At 38.5% G+C, this 24,013-nt stretch overlaps 1 protein-coding gene across 3 annotated transcripts in view; it reads left to right on the forward strand.

Moving 5' to 3' along the window:
* Positions 1-24,013, forward strand: part of LOC136247197 (neurogenic locus Notch protein-like) — a 59,971-nt gene that overhangs the window by 25,968 nt on the left and 9,990 nt on the right. For all 3 annotated transcript variants that reach the window (XM_066038835.1, XM_066038836.1, XM_066038834.1), the window contains 2 exons: positions 9,439-9,756; positions 12,403-12,630. In XM_066038835.1, the coding sequence (XP_065894907.1) occupies positions 9,585-9,756; positions 12,403-12,630 (400 nt within the window). In that variant the 5' untranslated portion in view covers positions 9,439-9,584. The remainder of the gene's footprint in view (positions 1-9,438; positions 9,757-12,402; positions 12,631-24,013) is intronic.

The following is a 24,013-nucleotide window of genomic DNA, read 5'->3' on the forward strand; positions in this document are numbered from 1 at the left end:
TGCAAACAAATCAGCCTGTAGAGAACTCAGCTACGAACAAATCGCCCTGTAGAAAGATCAGCTAGAAGAAGTTACCTTGTAGGGAGTTCAGCTACGGACAGATCACCCTGTAGAGAGTTTAGTTACAAAGTAACCACCATGTAGAGAGTTCAGCTGCAAAACAATCTATCACTCTGTAGAGAGTTCAGCTAGAAGAAGTCACCTTGTAGAGAGTTCAGCTGCTAATAAATCACCCTGTAGAGAATTCAGCTACAAACAAATCACCCTGTAGAAAGATCAGCTAGAAGATGTTACCTTGTAGAGAGTTCAGCTACAAAGAAACCACCATGCAGAGAGTTCAGCTGCAAACAAATCACCTGTAGATAGTTCAACTAGAAATAAGTCACCCTGTAGAGAGATCAGCTAGAAACAAGTCACCCTGTAGAGAGTTCAGCTAGAAGAAGTCACATTGTAGAGAATTCAGCTACAATGAAACTCCCGAGTTCAGCTGCAAACAGATTACCCTTTAGAGAACTCAGCTACAAACAAATATGCCCTGTAAAAAGATCAGCTAGAAGAAGTTACCTTGTAGAGAGTTCAGCTACAATGAAACCACCATGTAGAGAGTTCAGCTACAAACAAATCACCTGTAGAGAGTTCAGCTAGAAACAAGTCACCCTGTAGAGAGATCAGCTAGAAACAAGTCACCTTGTAGAGAGTTCAGCTAGATGAAGTGACATTGTAGAGAGTTCAGCTACAAAGAAACTGCCATGTAGAGAGTTCAGCTGCAAACAAATCACCCTGTAGAAAGTTCAGCTATGAACAGATCACCCTGTAGAGAGATCAGCTAGAAACAAGTCACCGTGTAGAGAGTTCAGCTAGAAGAAATTACCTTGTAGAGAGTTCAGCTACAAAGAAACCACCATGTAGAGAGTTCAGCTGCAAACAAATCACCCAGTAGAAAGTTCAGCTATGAACAGATCACCCTCTTGATAGTTCAGTTAGAAACAAGTCATCCTGTAGAGAGATCACCTAGAAGTATCACCTTGTAGAGAGTTCAGCTACAAACAAATCACCTGTAGAGAGTTCAGCTACAAACAAATCACCCTGTAGAGAGATCAGCTAGAAGAAGTCACCTTGTAGAGAGTTCAGCTATAAAGAAACCACCATGTAGAGAATTCAGCTGCAAACAAACACCCTGTAGAGAGTTCAGCTAGAAACAAGTCACCCTGTAGAGAGATCAGCTAGAAGAAGTTACCTTGTAGGGATTTCAGCTACAAACAAATCACCCTGTAGAGAGTTCAGCTACAAAGAAATCATCATGTAGAGAGTTCAGCTGCAAACAAATCATCCTGTAGAGAGTTCAGCTATGAAAAGATCACGCTGTAGAGAGTTCAGCTAGAAGAAGTCACATTTTAGAGAGTTCAGCTACAAAGCAACCACCATGTAGAGAGTTCAGCTGCAAACACATCACCCTGTAGAGAATTCAGCTACAAACACATCGCCTTGTAGAGAGACCAGCTAGAAACAAGTCACCCTGTAGACAGATCAGCTAGAAGAAGTTACCTTGTAGAGAGTTCAGCTGCAAACAAATCACCCTGTAGAGAATTCAACTACAAACAGATAACCCTGCAGAGAGTTCAGCTAGAGTCAAGTCACCCTGTACAGAGAATCCTGTAAAGAGTTCATCCACGTACAAGCAGATCACCCTGTAGAGAGTTCAGCTACATTTCAAGTCACCGAGTAGAGAGGTCAGCTGCAAATCATCCTGTGGGGATTAATTGACATGTAATAAATATCTAATCCAAAACAGCCAAGCTGTAAAAAAAGTGTGCGGCCCTCAGAAAGGCTATGGTGAAAAAAGATGTGAAATCCAAGGTGGCGGCCAAGAAATGGCTGTGATGGTAGGTTAGTGGTAAAAATTTTAATAAAGACAATTCAGGTGAATTTTTGTGCCGCTTCACAAAATTTACCTAAATTGTCATTATTAAAATTTTTACCATTAACCTACCATCACAGCCATTTCTTGGCCGCCACCTTGGATTTCACATCTTTTTTCACCATAGCCTTTCTGAGGGCTGCACACTTTTTTTACAGCTTGGCTGTTTTGGATTAGATTTCATTTCTTTTTGTATTTGTATACCCCAAAGCCGGCCTATGGCCAGCTTTGGGACTTTTTTAACCTATGTTTTTTTCTTTACTACAGGAAGAAGAAAAGATTAAGTAGATGTACTTTAAATATTTTATCAGTAAATGTACAAATTATATATACTGTATAATACATATGTGACTGGATTTGCGAAAAGGGGTCTTCCACACACATCCAATTTGCCAACTTTGACAATTGATAACTTCAGATTGGAAAGAGCTATTGCCTTGAATATTGGACAGTGGTGAGCACCACTATAGCTGAATACGTGGTGAAAGTTTTAGGTTAATATGTTACTTGAACACTGAGTTATGGTCTCCAACGGTTACGGAATTGGATGTGTGTGGAAGACCCCTTTTCGCAAATCCGGTCACATATATTGATTACAGAAATCTCCATGGTGGTTTCTTTGTAACTGAACACTCTACAAGGTGACTTCTTCTAATTGCTCTCTCTACAGGGTGAATTGTTTGTAGCTGAACGATCTACAAGGTAACTTCTTCTAGCTGATCTCTCTACAGGGTGATGTGTTTGTAGCTGAAATCTGTATAGGTGATTTGTTTGCAGTTGAGCTCTTTACAGAATGGTTTCTTTGTAGCTGAACTCTCTAAAAGGTAACTTCTTCTAACTGATCTTTCTACAGGGCAATTTGTTTCTGGCAGAATTTTCTACAGGGTGATTTCTTTGCAGCTGAACTCTCTACATGGTGGTTTCTTTGTAGCTGAACTCTCTACAAGGTAATTTCTTCTAGCTGATCTCTCTACAGGAGATTTGTTTGTAGCTGAACTATCTACAAGGTAACTTCTTATAACTGATCTCTCTACAGGGTGATTTGTTCGTAGTTGAATTCTGTACAGGTGATTTGTTTGCAGCTGAGCTCTTTACAAAATGGTTTCTTTGTAGCTGAACTTTCTCCAAGGTAAGTTCTTCTAACTGATCTTTCTACAGGGTGATTTGTTTGTAGCTGGACTATCTACAAGGTAATTTCTTCTAGCTGATCTCTCTACAGGGTGATTTGTTTGTAGCTGAATTCTGTACAAGTGATTTGTTTGCAGCTGAGCTCTTTACAGAATGGTTTCTTTGTAGCTGAACTCTCTACAGGGTGATTTGTTTGTAGCTGAAATCCCTACAAGGTAACTTCTTCTAGCTGATCTTTCTACAGGGAGATTTATTTGTAGCTGAGTTCTCTACATGGTGGTTTTTTTATAGCTGAACTCTCTACAAGGTGACTTCTTCTAGCTGATCTCTCTACAGCGTGATTTGTTTGTAGCTGAACTCTCTACAGGTGATTTGTTTGTAGCTGAACTCTCTACAAGGTGATACTTCTATGTGATCTCTCTACAGGATTCCTTGTTTCTAACTGAACTCTCAACAGGGTGATCTGTTCATAGCTGAACTTTCTACTGGGTGATTTGTTTGCAGCTGAACTCTCTAAATGGTGGTTTCTTTGTAGCTGAACTCTCTACAACGTGACTTCTCCTAGCTGAACTCTCTACAAGGTGACTTGTTTCTAGCTGAACTCTCTACAGGTGATTTGTTTGTAGCTGAACTCTCTACATGGTGGTTTCATTGTAGCTGAACTCTCTACAAGGTAACTTCTTCTAGCTGATCTTTTTACACTACATATTTGTTTGTAGCTGAGTTCTCTACAGGGTGATTTGTTTGCAGCTGAACTCTCTACATGGGAGTTTCATTGTAGCTGAACTCTCTACAATGTGACTTCTTCTAGCTGAACTCTCTACAGGGTGACTTGTTTCTAGCTGAACTATCTATAGGTGATTTGTTTGCAGCTGAACTCTCTACATGGTGGTTTCTTTGTAGCTGAACTCTCTACAAGGTAACTTCTTCTAGCCGATCTTTCTACAAGGTGATTGAGTTTTTTGCAGCTGAACTCTTTACATGGTGGTTGCTTTGTAGCTGAACTCTCTAAAAGGTGACTTCTTCTAGCTGAACTCTCTACAGGATGATTTGTTTGCAGCTGAACTCTCTACGTGGTAGTTTCTTTGTAGCTGAACTCTCTACAATGTGACTTCTTCTAGCTGAACTCTCTACAGGGTGACTTGTTTTTAGCTGATCTCTCTACAGGGTGACTTGTTTCTAGCTGAACTCTCTACAGGTGATTTGTTTGCAGCTGAACTCTCTACATGGTGGTTTCTTTGTAGCTGAACTCTCTACAAGGTAACTTCTTCTAGCTGAACTCTCTACATGGTGGTTTCTTTGTAGCTGAACTCTCTACAAGGTAACTTCTTCTAGCTGATCTTTCTACAGGGTGATTTGTTTGTAGCTGAATTCTCTACAGGGTGATTTATTTGCAGCTTAACTCTCTACAAGGTGACTTCTTCTAGTTGAACTCTCAACAGAGTGATTGATTTTTTTTGCAGCTGAACTCTCTACATGGTTGTTTCTTTGTAACTGAACTCTCTACAGGGTGATTTGTTTGTAGCTGAACTCTCTACAGGGTGATTTGTTTGTAGCTGAACTCTCTACAGGGTGATCTGTTCATAGCTGAACTCCCTATAAGGTAACTTCTTCTATCTAATCTCTCTACAGGGTGATTTGTTTGTAGCTGAATTCTGTATAGGTGATTTGTTTGCAGCTGAGCTCTTTACAGAATGGTTTCTTTGTAGCTGAACTCTCTACAAGGTAACTTCTTCTAGCTGATGTATCTACAGGGTCACTAGTTTGTAGCTGAATTCTCTACATGGTGGTTTCTTTGTAACTGAACTATCTATAAGGTGACATCTTCTAGCTGATCTTTCAACAGGGTGATTTGTTTGTAACTGAACTCTCTACAAGAAAACTTCTTCTAACTGATGTCTGAACAGGGTGAATTGTTTGTAGCTGAACTCTCTACAGGGTGATTTGTTTGTAGCTGATCTCTATACAGGTTACTTATTTCTAACTGATCTCTTGAATTCTGTTCAGGGTGACTGCTCTATTAGGATGACTGCTCTATTAGAGTATCTCGATCTCGCACTTGCTACACCAAGTTGGATTTCGTGTTATAACTCCGTGGCTTTAAGTCTGATTTTTCTACACCATTGAAGAGCCTTTCTAAGATGATAACTCCATCTGTACAGCGATTTTCAAAGCATTACCCCAAGTGGTTTATCTGGTAGGCGTGGCAAGCAAAATAATAATAATAATAATAATAAAAATTAGCTAATCTTGATTGCGTAATTGTTACACACTGTTGATGTTTTCGCTGTATCTTCCTGGTTTTTAGCTCGATTTCTTTCAAACCACAAAAGGTTTGAGGTTCAATAGTTAACCTATTCACCCACCGATTTTCAGCTTCTTCCAATACGCGGTTTACCCTGTAGGCGTGACAACATATTGGTGTTATTTTTCGTGCATAATCGCTCATAACTCTTTGCCTGTTTATGGTATTCCAGCCAAAGTTGGTACAGAGATGCGCCTTTATACCCCCTTTCTGTGTGCCAAATTTAAAGGCAATCGGATAACGCGTTCGCGTTTTATAGCAGTTTTTGTAAGTGTGCGAAAAGAGGAAGAAAAATAATAATAATAAGAAGAAGAAGAAGAAAAAAACGAAGAAACTAAGCCAATTTTTGAAGTCGCATATCTCAGGAATGCCTGAAGCGATTTCGCTCAAATTTGGAATGTGGAGTACTGAAGTTGGAGGGAATGTACACAGCAAAAATTGTCTTGTTTCATCAAGGCAGCACAGAGCTACGGAGGTGCGAAAATTGCGTTTTCTTTCTTCCTGTCAATATACTCACGGGGTTGCGCGCCGGCTTCTTGGGCCGCACGACACACTACCGTGTGTCTTGATATGCTCTCTTTTTATATTATGAACTCTTGATATATGCATTACATATATAATTTGTACATTTACTGATAAAATCAGAATGAGTTAAAGTATTTATAAAATCTGCTTCATCCTTTTCTTTTTCCTGTGGTAAAGAAAAATATATAGGTTAAAAAGTCCCAAAGCTGGCCATAGGCCAGCTTTGGGGTATACAAATACAAAAAGAAGTGAAATCTAATCAAAAACAGCCAAGCTGTAAAAAAAGGAGTGTGGCCCTTGAAAAGGCTATGGTGAAAAAAGATGTGAAATCCAAGGTGGCGGCCAAGAAATGGCTGTGATGGTAGATTAATGGTAAAATTTTAATAACGAAAATTCAGGTGAATTTTGCGCCAATTGACCAAGCGGCACCAAATTCACCTGAAGTGTTGTTATTAAAATTTTTACCATTAACCTACCATCACAGCCATTTCTTGGCCGCCACCTTGGATTTCACATCTTTTTTCACCATAGCCTTTTCAAGGGCCGCACTCCCTTTTTTATAGCTTGGCTGTTTTTGATTAGATTAGAGTATCTCGATCTTTTGCAAAAGTATTGCAATTCCCTAGCTTATAGCTAGTTTGTATAATATCTCATGTCTGGAAGGAAGGGAGACTACTTGCATGAGTCCTCTTCTGCATTAATAAACCATCCGGCTTTAGTGCAAAAATAACAGTTACTTGTAGTATTGTGTACATGATCTCCCAATACGTGATCTCCCAATTGCCGGTCCCGGTTTTACCAAGAAATCTCCCACTCCTGCTTCCCTCCCAGTTTTACCAATACCCCTCAATCAGTCAGTAGGAAGTTCCGTTAAATACATTATTTTAAAAATTCCATAGCAACTTGTTGATATCATTCCGGGTTGATCTGAAAGCTTGTTTAGGCTTAGATTTACCTAATCAATACTGCCATCGTCGTCAGGGGAATTTGAGGCTGATTTTTGGGTGATATTATTTTGTGGGCCACGCCTACTCCTTTGTGGTCCCTACTCCTTTGTGGTCCCTACTATACAGTTACTATCATACTGTATGATTAATTTTGCTTTGTGATATAAAGCTTTGCCACAAAAAGGCAAGCCCCAGATGGTACAAGTTACTGAAATACCCAGAGGTAGGCCTGAGTCTATTATGCTTTTTAAATTGCCTATTAATGCTCCCAAATTCAAACCCAGGAGGTCAAATTTTAAAACTTCTCTCAGAAGCTATCCAACTAGTTTCATGTGTGCATGTCTTTCATTCATCCAGGAATACCAAACAAAGTTATGCAAATGAACCTAACTTGTGTACTAGAGTTCCAATCTTCTCCTCATAATGTAATAATCACTGTTTATCCTAAAACATTTTGTCTCCCTTCCCCCCCAACAGTATCTCCTAACTCTGCCTATGCTGCTTGTACTATACTTTGGCATGTCTATTTACCCACTCACCTGACATCATGATCTGCTATTGAAGACATTCAGATACAGGGGCGTAGCCAGGATTTTTTGAAGGGGGTTCGGATCTAAAGTACAATTTTTTAAGGGGAAGGCCTGGGTGCACCCCCTAGACCATGCACGTTTCAACGAAAATGATGCATACACAAAATGTGTCCTTGGGCAGTAACATAAAAAGGTGCTGTTTGTGCATTCAACTAGCTAAAACCTACACACTGCTGTTTATGCAGCTTATAGAAACTATAAACCTATTGTAAAACTAATCTTCACTCAGACAGCATACTGACAACCAACTTCAATTTCCTAGCACATGGAAGCCCTCCAGGGCCACACTCGAGTCCCTTTGCTGGCAATACTTCTTTCCAGGTATACATTATTCTCGGCCGGTCCTCCTGTTGAAACTTGGCTTGTACTCCATTATGTTCGAGACATCACGTGCCCACAACATGTAACAAATAAACAAACCATTCATCAGGTAAATGTACATCAACAATTCATAGTTTGTGCTAACCTGACACATGTATAACACGACCACTCAAGTTTAGTAGCTCCTTCCTTGTAACATGTCTCAACCAACCACTAAACAGTCTTTCGCCATTTCACTCGCGCCATTTTAACCATGCATCACGTGCGCAATTGATCACGTGATGCAATAGATACAATTTGCAATGGTTCGGCATTGCTGTGACCCTCAAGAGTAGTATAGAGAGGAGCGCCAGTGGGCAAATAACTATTGGAGAGCTCCAGGGCTGTAAGATTCAGCGTGATTTTTAATTTAAAAAAAATTCTGCCTCTGAAAGGGGGGGGGGGGGGGGGGTTCGTCCGAGCCATCCGAACCCCCCTGCCTACGCCCTTGAGATATCGCATGTATACACACAGAGTGAGTATGAGACTAGATTGAATAATGAATTTGCATTAAATTCCATTGAAATTCTAAGGTATTGTACTAGTTAGACCCCTATTTGGTGATTATTAGTTTCTCATCCACCGCCCGCATCCTTCTTAAGCTACCGCATGGTAAGCCATTGTTTACTCTATGCATGTTCAGAAGAACACGTGATACCAAACTGTTATAATTTTTTTTGTTGATGAACGCTACAATGCGCTATATTTAGGGATGCGGCGATTATTCCAGCATAATTTCGGGCATAATAGGTATGTGTGGGAATCAGGAAATCATGCTAGCATTTTGAGGTGATAATAAAACTTTGACAGTTGGAAATCTACAGATTGCACAATTCCGTTAAAAAATCGAGATACTCTAATAGAGCAGTCAGAAACTCTATTAGAACAGTCACTGAGTATTATTTACTCTAATAAAGCAGCCGCATTGAAATGAAATACTCTAATACAGCAACCAGCTAAAGAACTCAAGACTATTTGAAGCTTAATTTGCTTGAACATCAATGAAAATTGTCTGATACAGCAATAAACTGGCATTACTAGCCAATTATGGTGGCATAATTTTGGGAATAGTGGGCAATTCTCAAAAGCATAATAGGTGATTTTTTGAGCACTGCTCAAAAGCATAATGCTCAATTTTTGGAGCATAATAGCCTCATGCCTAGCTATATATCGCCACGAGAACTGTTGTTTTCCTTAGCAAATTGCTGCAGTGCCAGTTTCAATCGTGTTCTATCGACTTCATCAAAGCAGGCTTTCAGTTGACTGTCGAAGAACAGTTGGCGATCACGAAAAGTAGCTAGAATCAGCTGGTGAAGGAAATGTTTGTAGAAAGAAAGACAATTTGGAGAAGGTCTGTACATCAGTGTGTTAATAATGGCATAATGGTAATACCCTCCCGCCCGCATCATAATAATTAGAAAGGCTGGATGACAAACTAATAATCACCAAACAGGGGCTTTACTGCTAACTTTTCTACCATTGCATAAGGATTATTACATGCTGTGGAACTACTGAAACTGAGTTTGTAGTAATTTTCTTGTGCTAATATCAATTAGATTATTTTACACTTGACTTCTTCAAAGGTACATAATTATCACATTCATCCTGTCATATATGGTATATATCAATAAATTCATATTCTATTAACACATTGTTTCCCTACAGCTTGCACTGAGGGCGATATTCGTCTTGTTGGTGGTGTTGGAAGTAATGAAGGTCGTGTGGAAGTGTGTCACAATAACATATGGGGAACTGTGTGTGATGATCTTTGGGGTACACCTGATGGAATAGTTGCTTGTCGTCAACTGGGAATGAGATTTGTTAGTGCTGTTAGATCAGCCTTATTTGGAGAAGGAACAGGACCAATCTGGTTGGATAATTTACTTTGCACAGGATCAGAGTCTCGACTAATTGACTGTGCCCATAATGGATTAGGTGCACATAACTGTGTACATCAGGAAGATGCAGGCCTCATTTGTGAAGGTAATTGGTGAACAGTTGACGTTCTTTTTGTGTATCATAATTTAAAAAGTGACCATCCTAGTATGGTTACATATCAGGAATAGACTATCTTAGTTATTAACAAGAGTTGCAAAACCCCAGACTGAGAGGTAATTTACTAACTAATTAAAGATGTTCTGTGACTACTGTGATATAACTGGATTCTGTCAAAGTGAACGACCTGTAGATGCTTTGATATATAATGCCTTTTATATGGCTTGCATGAATACATTATACTTATGCTGTATTTCTGTTGTCACATAATATTATTTTTCTCCATTTAAGTATATAATTTCATACTGCATCATTATCCATCTGATCAATGCATGCACTGATACTCTATATACATAGTGGGTATGCAGTATCATGCAGTACACAGTACACAATGTTTAAATGGACATAAAGTCCACACACCAACATTGTTTGATAAGCATTTTTCAGTAGCTCATCCAGGGGTAATTCCTCCCTCCAAAATCTTTACCATACGGTAAGTACCACACTATTTGATTGTGGCTAAATTGCATAGTGATACCTACTGTAGTTTGAAAAGTACACAAATTATCCCTCTATCAACCCTAATCAAACTATCACCCAGTATCTTCATCTATATTCAGCACCTTAGTGGCATAGCCAAGGGTGGGCCTGGGTTGACATGTGCCTATTCCCATCAGGCTTTATTAGTATTGCACATGTGGGATGTAACTATTTGGATAAGTGCTAAGACATCAAAAAACAGTGAATTTAATTTGTAATCATAAAATGTAATGTTGTTAACAATTCTGGTTCAATACTTAAAGTAAGTTCCAGGAGTGATGCCATTCATCGGTCATCAAGAATCAAGGCAGCAGTGCCAAGTTTGATAAATTTATATGGTAATAAAATTTTGTTACTTTTGAAGTTCATCATGATGTCAGAGGCGGTACAAAACAGTGAGTTTATAGTTTGCCTTCACTGACAGTGTTAGAATATTTCAAAGGATTGAAAACGGGTTTGAGACTCGTATTATCTCGAACCAGGCACACATAAGAAACCAAATGCTGACTACCAGTTTCTCAGTCTAAGGCTCGGGTGAACTGTTTTGGTACCACCCAACCACTGGTATTTAAGTTTATTCAGACTTATCATGGTGGAACAGTGTCTTGCATTTGTCTTGCAGCTAAGCAAACAATCAATGAAATAGATGTACACACAGAATGTACATGTACACATTCTGTAATGTTGTAGTCTGTTCCTTGCACTTGGGAGAGAGAAGTGTGTGTTGTGTTCTCTTCCATCTGCAACTGATTGAGCTTCAGTAATGTTTGTTTCATAGTAAGCAGAAGTATGTATTTTTATTCCTTTATGCACTTCAAGTTTTCCATGTCTGGTTACTTCAGATTAGTCACTGAGTAATTGAACCATTTAGTGAGATAATAATTCAAAAGTTCCAACCAATTTACTTCTTATAGGTTGAGTAAATTTCAGTGTTGTTCTTAGTTTATTTTGTGGAACCAAGGTTACATTTTGTCAACACTCAGAGTCTTGGGCTAAGTGACAGTGTGTATATTGCTTTTGGTTTCTATTAATTTTGCTACTTGTGTTGTGTATCTGGGGACTGTTCTCCTTTTCCTTTAGTATTTTAACTTAGTTGCACACTAGCACATTGTTTCATCTCAGATGCAGAACACTTTCACTTTGCCTTATGTCTGTCATGCACTATGTTTCAATTTGGTAAGCTCTTCCCCTTCCATCATAGTTTGTTGGTGACAACACTACATCAGTAATGGATTAAGATTTTGCATATCACTCTATGAGCAACTGTGTGTTTGTGTAGGTGTGTGACTAATTTTGTATATCTTTAGTGAGTTATTTTATTTTTGGTTGTACCATTTATGTCAGCTGCGTAATGTCATTAGTAAATATACCACAAGCGACAAGTTTGTACATGAATTAGTCAAGATTAAGTTGTAGGAATTCCAACTTAATCAAACATGGTTATACTTACCTAGTGAACGAATTTCATTTATAGCGCTTATCTATGATTGAACTGACTGTTGAGACTAGTGAAGAGAGGTAAATCACCATTAGTTACGCACTCGTATATCAAAATGTAAAATTTTACAGTGTATTAGCCTGGTTTTCCAGCTAGTTTATAGTGCCAGTACAATGAAACATTACTGTAGAACGTATTGCTGACCAATATTTATATATGTAATTTATTCCTCAGTAGTGCTACAAACAAACGGTTTCCCCTCTGGGTGAATCTTACAATACATTGCTTCTGCTGGAACCTGCACTTCATTGCCAAAAAGCAGCTATTGAAAAGCCAGTCAGGCTACTGCACTGTCGATAAAATGCATGGTTTGCTATATGATGTACTTTTAGTTTCTGAGCGATATAAGGCAATTTACTTTAAGATGGGGATGTATTTTAACAAAATACAATTATTCTTTTATGGCCAGCCCAATAGGAGCAATACATTTTCTGTAATTACTTTTTTGTGGGCATGGTCTTTGAGTGATTTTGTATTGATAATATATTTAGACTTTTAGTGCATATTTATATTTAGCATTCTTTGAGTTTTATAGTAACATACTTTGTGCCTATATTCAAGAGCCTGTTGTGTTTATAACAGTACTCTATGTATAGATATAGACAATTGTGATCCTAATCCTTGTCAGAATGATGGTAACTGTACTGATGGAGTTAATTCATTTACATGTGACTGTGAGGATGGATATAGTGGAGACACTTGTGAAATAAAGATTGATGATTGTGACCCTAATCCTTGTCTCAATGGAGGCACATGCAGTGATGGAGTCAACATGTTCACATGTGATTGTGTTGATGATTTTACTGGGGAGACATGTGACACTGGTGAGCACAAATGTTAATTTTTAAACTGAATACAGCCATCACTGTTATTAATCAATGTAAATGATATCATAAAAACCAGTCATGTAGAAACAGCTACATCTCGTTAGTCATACCTCAATGCTTAAATGAAAGTATGCATTCTATAATATCTAACAACCATTTATAATAGAATTTCTAGTAAACAAGACTAATTCCTACAAAGTTTTACGCTGCTAAGAAACATACTGTTTAATATAATTTATGACTACAATGCAGGTAGCCACTTTGTTCATCATCTGGGGACTCTCTATGGAATTCTAATTATGTGACCGTATTTTGGAAAACCATACATTTGGGCACATGCAAAATTTGTGGGAATTCTCAATCAAAAATTTCTGTTTAATATTAATTTTTGCATATTCTCATAAAGCAACTATTAAGCCTTCTTGCTGTGAAATTTCACACCCATAGCTTCTTTTATCTAGGAGATATACTGAATTATATCAGACCATGTACTAGTTTCACAATATGTGGGACAGCAATTAACTTACATTCCCAAAACCAAACATTTTCTTGTCTTTAGACAATAATACAAGTGATTTAACTGAGAAAAAGCACAAAGAACACATGATTAAACTCTCAAGGATCTCTTTTCATTAATTTTAGATTGTAAGAATGGTGATCTTTGTCAACAAAGTGATTTGTCATCAATTTGTCACATCTGATCACTACACAGCTCTATAAACTGATAATGAAAAGTTAGTTTGTAATGTATTAGACAGTAAATTGGCTATATCTTTGGAATGCTTCAACGTTTCATCACAAAATTTTGAAACAAGGTAGATAACCACTCAGTGCTTCATTGTAGCTATAAAAAAGAAAATTGGCCAATGTGCCCAAATGTATGGTTTTCCAAAATAGGGTCACATAATTATATCAATGCAGTTCAGCGGCGGAGGAAGTAGTTGATATGAGGGGGGGCTCCGCTGAGCTGACCCAGGCTTATTTCTATAGTTTGGTAAGGTGAGACCAAAAAAAAAAAAAAAAAAAAAAAAGGTCACAACCAACTGACAAGAGCTTTCCACCTCACCAGCTACCATTTCTAGCTGATAAACCACATAAAAATCCTTACATAGCTCGCTACACACTGACTACTTTATTAGAGTGACTGCTCTATTAGAGTATCTCGATCTTTATCACGGTTTTCAGCCCTACTCCAAGAAAGATAATTTCGGTGTGATATCATTCTGAGGGGGGCTTTAGCCCCCTAGCCCCCCCCTTTCCGGCGCCTATGATGCAGTTATGTATACATGCCAAACGCATTGCATTCCTTACAAAATCTTTCATACAAAATATATACAGTCAGGGCCGCTCAGAGAAATTAAGGGGCCCAGGGCAAAGAGTTAAAGTGGGGCCCTTGATCCAAGTTGTAAGGTGAAGACAAAAAAAAAAAAAAAGGTCACAACCTGCTGGCAATGACAATAACTACCCATCACCAACCATATCTAAGCTTGCTACACTGCTCCTCTGAAGAATACTGTGACTGCTCTATTAGAGTATTTAGATCTGACTGCTCTATTAGAGTATATCGATCTTTTAAACAGGTATTCAGGGGGCCCTTCATGGGGCCTCCTGGGGCCCCTTTCAGGCTGGGGCCCGGAGAAAAATGCCCCAGTTGCCCCCCCCCCCTGTGGGCGGCCCTGTATACAGTGGTATAGATTTAGTACATATGTTTAGCATCATACAATACGATAGTACTGTATAATATCTCCATATGTGGCATGATATAGGACCAAAATTTTAACTACAATAATACTTTCTAAGTAAACAAGGTAAACACGGTTACATAAAATTGCTCAAGTATATTTACAAAATTCATGTACAATTCCAATGTTGAAAATGAGTAAATAACAGGTAGCTAATTGTCTACATGGTTAAACACAGGTAAACAATGGCAAATGCAGGTAAACATGAGTAAACATGGTTTAACACAGGTAAACAGGGTAAACATGAGTAAACACAGGTAGATATGAATAAACATGATAAGCACCGGTAAACACAGGTAACATGAGTAAATACAGGTAAATATGATAAGCATGTGTAAACACGGGTAAATGTGACTAGTAAACAAGGGTAAACACTGGTAAAGAAGGGAAAAACCAGTAAACAAGGGAATATGCTGATAAAAAGAGTAAACATGAGTAAACACAGGTAAACATGAGTACTCAGGTAACCAAGGATGACCACAGATAATCAGTGTTTACTATGCAAAATGTTTTACTACATTTTGTTCTATGTACATTCCTATAGCTACAATTATATAACTGAAGTAGAGTTTAAATGTCCACTAGTCATGCAGGTGTATATAGGCAACTACTCTTTTTCTTTACTATGATCCTTAATTGAATGTAAAGTACAAATTTTGCTTGTTTACTTTTTTGCCACATAGGTCCAGTCTATTATGCTTTTGTTTCCACCTATTTTTCTTTCTAGCATTCTTTTATTTTTCATCTACATCAAGACACACGGTAGTGTGTCGTGCGGCCCAAGAAGCCGGCGCGTAACACCCGTGAGTATATTGACAGGAAGAAAGAAAACGCAATTTTCGCACCTACGTAGCTCTGTGCTTCCTTGATGAAACAAGACGATTTTTGCTGTGGACATGCCCCCCAACTGCAGCACTCTACATTCCAAATTTGAGCGAAATCGCTTCGCGCGTTCCCGAGATATGCGACTTCAAAAATTGGCTGAGTTTCTTCGTTTTTTTTCTTCTTCTTCTTCTTCTTCTTATTTTTCTTTTTCTTGTCGCACACTTACAAAAACTGCTATAAAACTCGAACGCGTTATCCGATTGCCTTGAAATTTGGCACACAGAAGGGGGGTATAAAGGCACATCTCGGTACCAACTTTGGCTGGAATACCATAAACAGACAAAGAGTTATGAGCGATTATGCACGAAAAATAACACCAATATGTTGTCACGCCTACAGGGTAAACCGCGTATGGGAAGAAGCTGAAAATCGGTGGGTGAATAGGTTAACTATTGAACCTCAAACCTTTTGTGGTTTGAAAGAAATCGAGCTAAAAACCAGGAAGATACAGCGAAAAAATCAACAGTGTGTAACAATTACGCAATCGAGATTAGCTAATTTTTAATATTTTTATTTTATTATTATTATTATTATTATGCTTGCCACGCCTACCAGGTAAACCGCTTGGGGTAATGCTTTCAAAATCGCTGTACAGATGGAGTTATCATCTTAGAAAGGCTCTTCAATGGTGTAGAAGAATCAGACTTAAATCCACGGAGTTATAACACGAAATCCAACTTGGTGTAGCAAGTGCGAGATCGAGATACTCTAATAGAGCAGTCATCCTAATAGAGCAGTCACCCTGAACAGAATTAAAGAGATCAGTTAGAAATAAGTAACCTGTATAGAGATCAGCTACAAACAAATCACCCTGTAGAGAGTTCAGCTACAAACAATTCACCCTGTTAAAACATCAGTTAGAAGAAGATTTCTTGTAGAGAGTTCAAATACAAACAAATCACCCTGTTGAAAGATCAGCTAGAAGATGTCACCTTGTAGATAGTTCAGTTACAAAGAAACCACCATGTAGAGAATTCAGCTACAAACTAGTGACCCTGTAGATACATCAGCTAGAAGAAGTTACCTTGTAGAGAGTTCAGCTACAAAGAAACCATTCTGTAAAGAGCTCAGCTGCAAACAAATCACCTATACAGAATTCAGCTACAAACAAATCACCCTGTAGAGAGATCAGCTAGAAGAAGTTACCTTGTAGATAGTTCAGCTACAAACAAATCATCCTGTAGAGAGATCAGCTAGAAGAAGTTACCTTGTAGATAGTTCAGCTACAAACAATTCACCCTGTACAGAGCTCAGTTAAAAGAGGTTTCCTTGTAAAAAGTTCAGCTACAAACAAATCACCCTGTAGAGAGATAAGTAAGAAGAAGTTACCTTGTAGATCGTTCTGCTACAAACAATTCACCCTGTAAAGAGATCAGCTAGAAGAAGTTACCTTGTAGAGAGTTCAGCTACAAAGAAACCATCATGTAGAGAATTCAGCCGCAAACAAATCATGTATAGAGAGTTCAGCTACAAACAAATCTCCCTGTAGAGAGATCAGCTAGAAGAAGTTTCCTTGTAGAGAGTTCTGCTACAAACAAATCACCCTGTAGAAAGATCAGCTAGAAGAAATCACCTCGTAGAGAGTTCAGCTTCAAAGAAACAATCATGTGAGAGTTCAGGTACAAACAAATTGTCCTGTAGAGAGATCAGCTAGAAGAAGTTACCTTGTAGAGAGTTCAGCTACAAAGAAACCATCATGTAGATAGTTCAGGTACAAACAAAATCACCCTGTAGAAAGATCAGCTATAGAAGAAATCACCTTGTAGAGAGTTCAGCTACAAAGAATCTATCGTGTAGAGAGTTTAACTACAAACAAATCACCCTGTAGAAAGATCAGCTATAGAAGAAATCACCTTGTAGAGAGTTCAGCTACAAAGAAACCATCATGTAGAGAGTTCAGCTACAAACAAATCGGCCTGTAGAGAGATCAGCTAGAAGAAATTACCTTGTAGAGAGTTCAGCTACAAAGAAACAATCATGTAGAGAGTTCAGCTGCAAACAAATCACCTGTAGAGAGTTCAGCTAGAAACAAGTCACCTTGTAGAGACTTCAGCTAGAAGAAGTAACATTGTAGAGCTACAAAGAAGCTACCATGTAGAGTTCAGCTGCAAACAAATCACCCTGTAGAGAACTCAGCTACAAACAAATCGCCCTGTAGAAAGATTAGCTAGAAGAAGTTACTTTATAGGGAGTTCAGCTATGAACAGATCACCCTGTAGAGAGTTCAGCTACAAACAAATCACCCTGTAGAGAGTTAAGTTACAAAGAAACCACCATGTAGAGAGTTCAGCTGCAAAAAATCAATCACTCTGTAGAGAGTTCAGCTAGAAGAAGTCACCTTGTAGAGAGTTAAGCTGCAAATAAATCACCCTGTAGAGAATTCAGCTACAAACAAATCACCCTGTAGAAAGATCAGCTAGAAGAAGTTACCTTGTAGAGAGTTCAGCTACAAAGAAACCACCATGTAGAGAGTTCAGCTGCAAACAAATCACCTGTAGAGAATTCAGCTAGAAACAAGTCACCCTGTAGAGAGATCAGCTAGAAACAAGTCACCCTGTAGAGAGTTCAGCTAGAAGAAGTCACATTGTAGAGAGTTCAGCTACAAAGAAACTACCACGTAGAGAATCCAGCTGCAAACAAATCATCCTGTAGAGAGTTCAGCTAGAAGAAGTCACCTTTTAGAGAGTTCAGCTACAAAGCAACCACCATGTAAAGAGTTCAGCTGCAAAAAACTCAATCACCTTGTAGAAAGATCGGCTAGAAGAAGTTACCTTGTAGAGAGTTCAGCTACAAAGAAACCACCATGTAGAGAGTTCAGCTGCAAACAAATCACCTGTAGAGAGTTCAGCTAGAAACAAGTCACCCTGTAGAGAGTTCAGCTAGAAGAAGTCGCATTGTAGAGAGTTCAGCTACAATGAAACTCCCATGTAGAGAGTTCAGCTGCAAACAAATCACCCTGTAGAGAACTCAGCTACAAACAAATATGCAGTGAAAAAGATCAGCTAGAAGAAGTTACCTTGTAGAGAGTTCAGCTACAACGAAACCACCATGTAGAGAGTTCAGCTACAAACAAATCACCTGTAGAGAGTTCAGCTAGAAACAAGTCACCCTGTAGAGAGATCAGCTAGAAACAAGTCACCTTGTAGAGAGTTCAGCTAGAAGAAGTCACATTGTAGAGAGTTCAGCTACAAAGAAACCACCATTTAGAGAGTTCAGCTGCAAACAAATCACCCAGTAGAAAGTTCAGCTATGAACAGATCACCCTGTTGAGAGTTCAGTTAGAAACAAGGAATCCTGTAGAGAAATCACCTAGAAGTATCGCCTTGTAGAGTTCAGCTACAAACAAATCACCTGTAGAGAGTTCAGCTACAAACAAATCACCCTGTAGAGAGATAAGCTAGAAGAAGTTACCTTGTAGGGATTTCAGCTACAAACAAATCACCCTGTAGAGAGTTCAGCTACAAAGAAACTATTCTGTAAAGAGCTCAGCTGCAAACAAATCACTTGTACAGAATTCAGCTACAAACAAATCGCCCTGTAGAGAGATCAGCTAGAAGAAATTACCTTGTAGATAGTTCAGCTACAAACAAATCACCCTGTAGAAAGATCAGTTAGAAGAACTTACCTTGGAGAAAGTTCAGCTACAAAGAAACCATTTTGTAAAGAGCTCAGCTGCAAACAAATCACCTGTACAGAATTCAACTACGAACAAATCACCCTGTAGAGATCAGCTATAAGAAGTTACCTTGTAGATAGTTCAGCTACAAACAAATCTCCCTGTAGAGAGATCAGCTAGAAGAAATTACCTTGTAGAGAGTTCAGCTACAAAGAAACCACCATGTAGAGAGTTCAGCTGCAAAGAAATCACCCTGTAGAAAATTCTGCCAGAAACAAATTGCCCTGTAGAAAGATCAGTTAGAAGAAGTTACCTTTTAGAGAGTTCAGCTACAAAGAAACCATTCTGTAAAGAGCTCAGCTGCAAACAAATCACCTATACAAAATTCAGCTACAAACACATCACCTGTAGAGAGATCAGCTAGAAGAAGTTACCTTGTAGATCGTTCAGCTACAAACAATTCACCCTGTAGAGAGAGCAATTAGAAGAAGTCACCTTGTAGAGTGTTCAGTTACAAAGAAACCACCATGGAGATTTCTGTAATCAATATATGTGACCGGATTTGCGAAAAGGGGTCTTCCACACACATCCAATTCCGTAAATGTTGGAGACCATAACTCAGTGTTCAAGTAACATAATTATTAACCTGAACATTTCACCATGTATTCAGCTATAGTGGTGCTCACCACTGCCCAAATATCAAGGCAATAGCTCTTTCCAATCTGAAGTTATCAATTGTCAAAGTTGGCAAATTGGACCCCTTTTCGCAAATCCGGTCACATATGTATTATACAGTATATATAATTTGTACATTTACTGATAAAATATTTAAAGTACATCTACTTCATCTTTTCTTCTTCCTGTAGTAAAGAAAAAAACATAGGTTAAAAAAGTCCCAAAGCTGGCCATAGGCCGGCTTTGGGGTATACAAATACAAAAAGAAATGAAATCTAATCCAAAACAGCCAAGCTGTAAAAAAAGTGTGCGGCCCTCAGAAAGGCTATGGTGAAAAAAGATGTGAAATCCAAGGTGGCGGCCAAGAAATGGCTGTGATGGTAGGTTAGTGGTAAAAATTTTAATAACGACAATTCAGGTGAATTTTTGTGAAGCGGCACAAAAATTCACCTGAATTGTCATTATTAAAATTTTTACCACTAACCTACCATCACAGCCATTTCTTGGCCGCCACCTTGGATTTCACATCTTTTTTCACCATAGCCTTTCTGAGGGCCGCACACTTTTTTTACAGCTTGGCTGTTTTGGATTAGATAAATTATTATGCTCCACATTTTTCTCCAAGATTATCTATTTTGTTCAGAATAAATGGACATTTGCTACAGCACAGCTAAAATTAACTGGAATATCTTGTTGTTACTTGCTCTTCCCATAGCAATCCCTGATAATAATGTTGTTGTGTTTAGAATATATTATTATTATAAGCTATGTATCTCTGATAATAATATTGTTGTGTTTAGAATATATCATTTTAAGATGAAGCGTGAAAGTATAGAATTTTAGTGCGCACTTCACAAATTGCACCCATTATGCCAGCATTTTGCTCATTGCTTTTAATCACTCATTTACCATAATTTTGCAGGTAAAATAGGCTGGCCCCAGTGGTGTAGCTACCATTGAGGCAACCGAGGCAGCTGCCTCAGTAAAAATGCTCAACAATAGCCTGGGTTTTGGCACACCGGATTTTCTACTCAAACGTTACCAGACAGCATTACTTTATTCCAGTAACTGAAAAGTGGTCCAGCGCCATGTAAGGCACCATGCCACCATAGGCTTCAGTCCTGCTTAGCACTACAGCCATAGATTCTATTTTGTGTGGCTTGAATTTGTAAAAGATCGAGATACTCTAGTAGAGCAGTCATCGTAATAATATATTCTAATAGAGCATTCAATGCAGATTATAGCCACTGCTCTCATTACACTGCTGGTAGTGCTTGATAATTTACATTTATGTTAATTGTATTTACATTTATGCTAACATTACTTTTCAAAAGTTCCAATGAATCAACTGCATTGAGCTAATTGATCATACATATCAGGGGCGGATCCAGAGTTTGGAAAGGGGGAGTGCACTTCGCTGAAAAGTTGAAGACCAAAAAAAAAGTCGACAACAATAATGGCTGTCCTTTACCAAGTGTATGCTATAAAGTATATAAAGATCCTTATTCAGATCCTCATCCATAGCTTCATAGTTAAGCTACACTTCCTCATGTACACTGTGACTGCTTTATTAGAGTGATTGACTGCTCTATTAGAGTATCTCGATCTTATATGCATTTTTTTTTAAGGGATAAGGGGGCACGTGCCCCTTGTGCCCCCCCACTGGATCCGCCACTGCATATCATGCATTAGCAGTTACAATCAAAAAAATAGCCTCCATCATGCCATTTCAAACCTTATATTTTCAAAAATTTCTTGAGGGAACATTCCCCCAGACTCCCTAGCTTGACATGCTTAGCACGTGCAGTTGAGGATCACATGCAAGAAAGAGATAACTATCTCTTAGATATCACATCAGATCAATAAAAAGTGACCTCCGTTGCAGTCCATGGATGGCCTGACCACTCAAAATATCTCTGGAGTAAGTTGTGTTGCATGCAATTAAACTAGTCTAATAATTGAAGCATGGTATACTGTAGCATTAACTATGCTGGAGCATTACTTATGTCATGTAGAAAAGTGCTAAGAGTCTTCTGAAACAGCTTTCTCCATCCAATCAGATAGTCAACCTGCAAATGCTGTACCACCCATACTTGAAAGTCTTTGTGAATCAGTTGAGTCAGAAGCAGACCCTCTCAATTTGGTCAATGTATAAACTTTTCCTCAGTAAATTTTTTTTCTGGCTACGCCACTGGCTGGCCCCTAATTATGACTGTTGAACTTGCACAGACCACTTCAAAATAAAGAATGGCCACAGACTAAATATTTCATCTGAATGTGCACCCCAGACATTAATTAGCAAACAGTTAATGGACCAGGATGCTTCATTTTCAGCTATGTTCAGCCCATTACGCAGTGTTACGAACAAACAATAGCATGAAAAGTGCCTCTGCAGTCAATCCAGTCACTATGAAAAATACAGAAGATTCACTCATTTACATGTGCACCACAACTATTGATAAAGCGAATGAGCCATTGCATCTTGCTTTCAGTTAGTTATGCTAAACATGCTACATAACGTTCCAAATCCAGAATATTATATACTGTCTAAGAAGTGCCTCGGCAATCAATGCATCATTAAGTCTCACACTGAAACCATTATGTACGTTGCCACTAATCAGCACCTATGTGGTGTAGTTCATGAACACAGGTATATAAATACAAGTAAACATGGGTAAAGAAGGTAAGCATGAGCAAACTTGAGTAAGCACAGATCAAATAAACACAAACTTTAATAAAATAAAAGTTTTTAAACTTGTGCGACTTCAGTGATTGGACGAGAACTGGTGCTCTCAATGTGGTATGGTTGTGTATAATATTTCATCAAAGTCACAGCAAATTACATGCAATGTCATGTATGAAGTTATGTTGCAGTAGCTAGCTATAATTGCAAACCCTGGATTATGCAACCAATCTCTGACAATGCCCCCCAGCAAAATGGTGAAGACAGTAATAGACTTATGGGGGGCTTGGGGTTTCTTGCCCTAAAATGTCACCCAAAAACCAGCCTATTGTTTGTTGGTCAAACCAAAAATATCTACTAATCAGCCCTGAATCTTTCCAACAATTTGCTAATAAAGTTTTAATTTAAAAAGGTTCAACTAACTAACATAACTCAACTATGGATTCGATAAGGTTACAGGTTTTATTTTTCACTGTCTGACGTCGCTTCATCCCAAAACATTCCTTTTTGCCAACCACAGCAACTACAATGCATTCACTGTAGTGCTACCTCTGTCCTCCTTTGTGTCCTGTTCCTTTCTCTACCCTTGTTTACCTGTGTTTACTCATGTTCACCCATGCTTACTCATGTTTACTTGTCTTTACCCATGTTTACCTGTGTTTACCCTTTTTTACCTGTTGTTTACCCATGTTTACCTGTATTTACCCATGTTTACTCCCGTGTTTATCCATATTTACCTGCATTTACTCCATATTTACCCATTTTTAACTATGCTCATGTTTACCTGTGTTTACCCATATTTACTCTTACCCATTTTTAACTATGTTTACCTGTGTTTACCCATGTTACCCATTTTTAACTATGTTTACTCATGTTTACCTGTGTTTACTCATGTTTACCCATTTTTACCTGTGTTTACCCTTGTTGATTCATGTTTACCTCTGGTTTACCTGTCTTTACTCATGTTTACCCGTGTTTAACCATGTTTACCTGTGTTTACTTGGGTTTATCCTTGTTTACTCATGTTTACCTGTGTCTACCCATGGTTACTCATGTTTACCTGTGTTTACCCTTGTTTACCTCTGGTTTACCTGTGTTTACCTGTGTCTATCCATGTTTACCTGTGTTTACTCGTGCTTACCCATGTCTACCTGTGTTTACCCATATTTACCATGTGTTTATCCTTGTTTACTCATGTTTACCTGTGTTTACTTATGTTTATCTGTGTGTACCCATATTTACCTGTGTTTACCTAGGTTTACCTGTGTGTACTCATGTTTACCTGTGTGTACCCATGTTTACCCATGTTTACCTGTGTATACTCATGTTTACCTATTGTTTACTTGTGTTTACCCATTTGTGTACCCGTGTTTACTCTTATTGTCCTCCTTCTACAACCTCCATCTACCCTTACAGGGGCGGATCCAGGGGGGGGGGGGGGGGGGGGCTTTGGGGGCTGAAGCCCTCCCCCCTTCATATTTAGGCTTTACTTGATCAATATGCTGATGAAATTTTGTCTTAGCATAATTATATGATCACTAATAATACAAATACTCATAAAACCACTTTATAAACATCTTTCCAAGGTATTATTAGTGGATTTATGTTAACGTTTATGCAACAAGGGCCCGGATCAGCATTGGAGGTGTACAAGATCGAGATACTCTAATAGAGCAATCAGCTAACTACTCTAATAGAACATTCACTGGAAATATGTAGTCAGTTCTGTTATGGAATTTTTCAAATCTGCCTGCACCTATACATACAATGAAGTGCATT

Source organism: Dysidea avara, chromosome 2, assembly GCF_963678975.1.
Source record: "Dysidea avara chromosome 2, odDysAvar1.4, whole genome shotgun sequence".
Lineage (NCBI taxonomy): Eukaryota > Metazoa > Porifera > Demospongiae > Dictyoceratida > Dysideidae > Dysidea > Dysidea avara.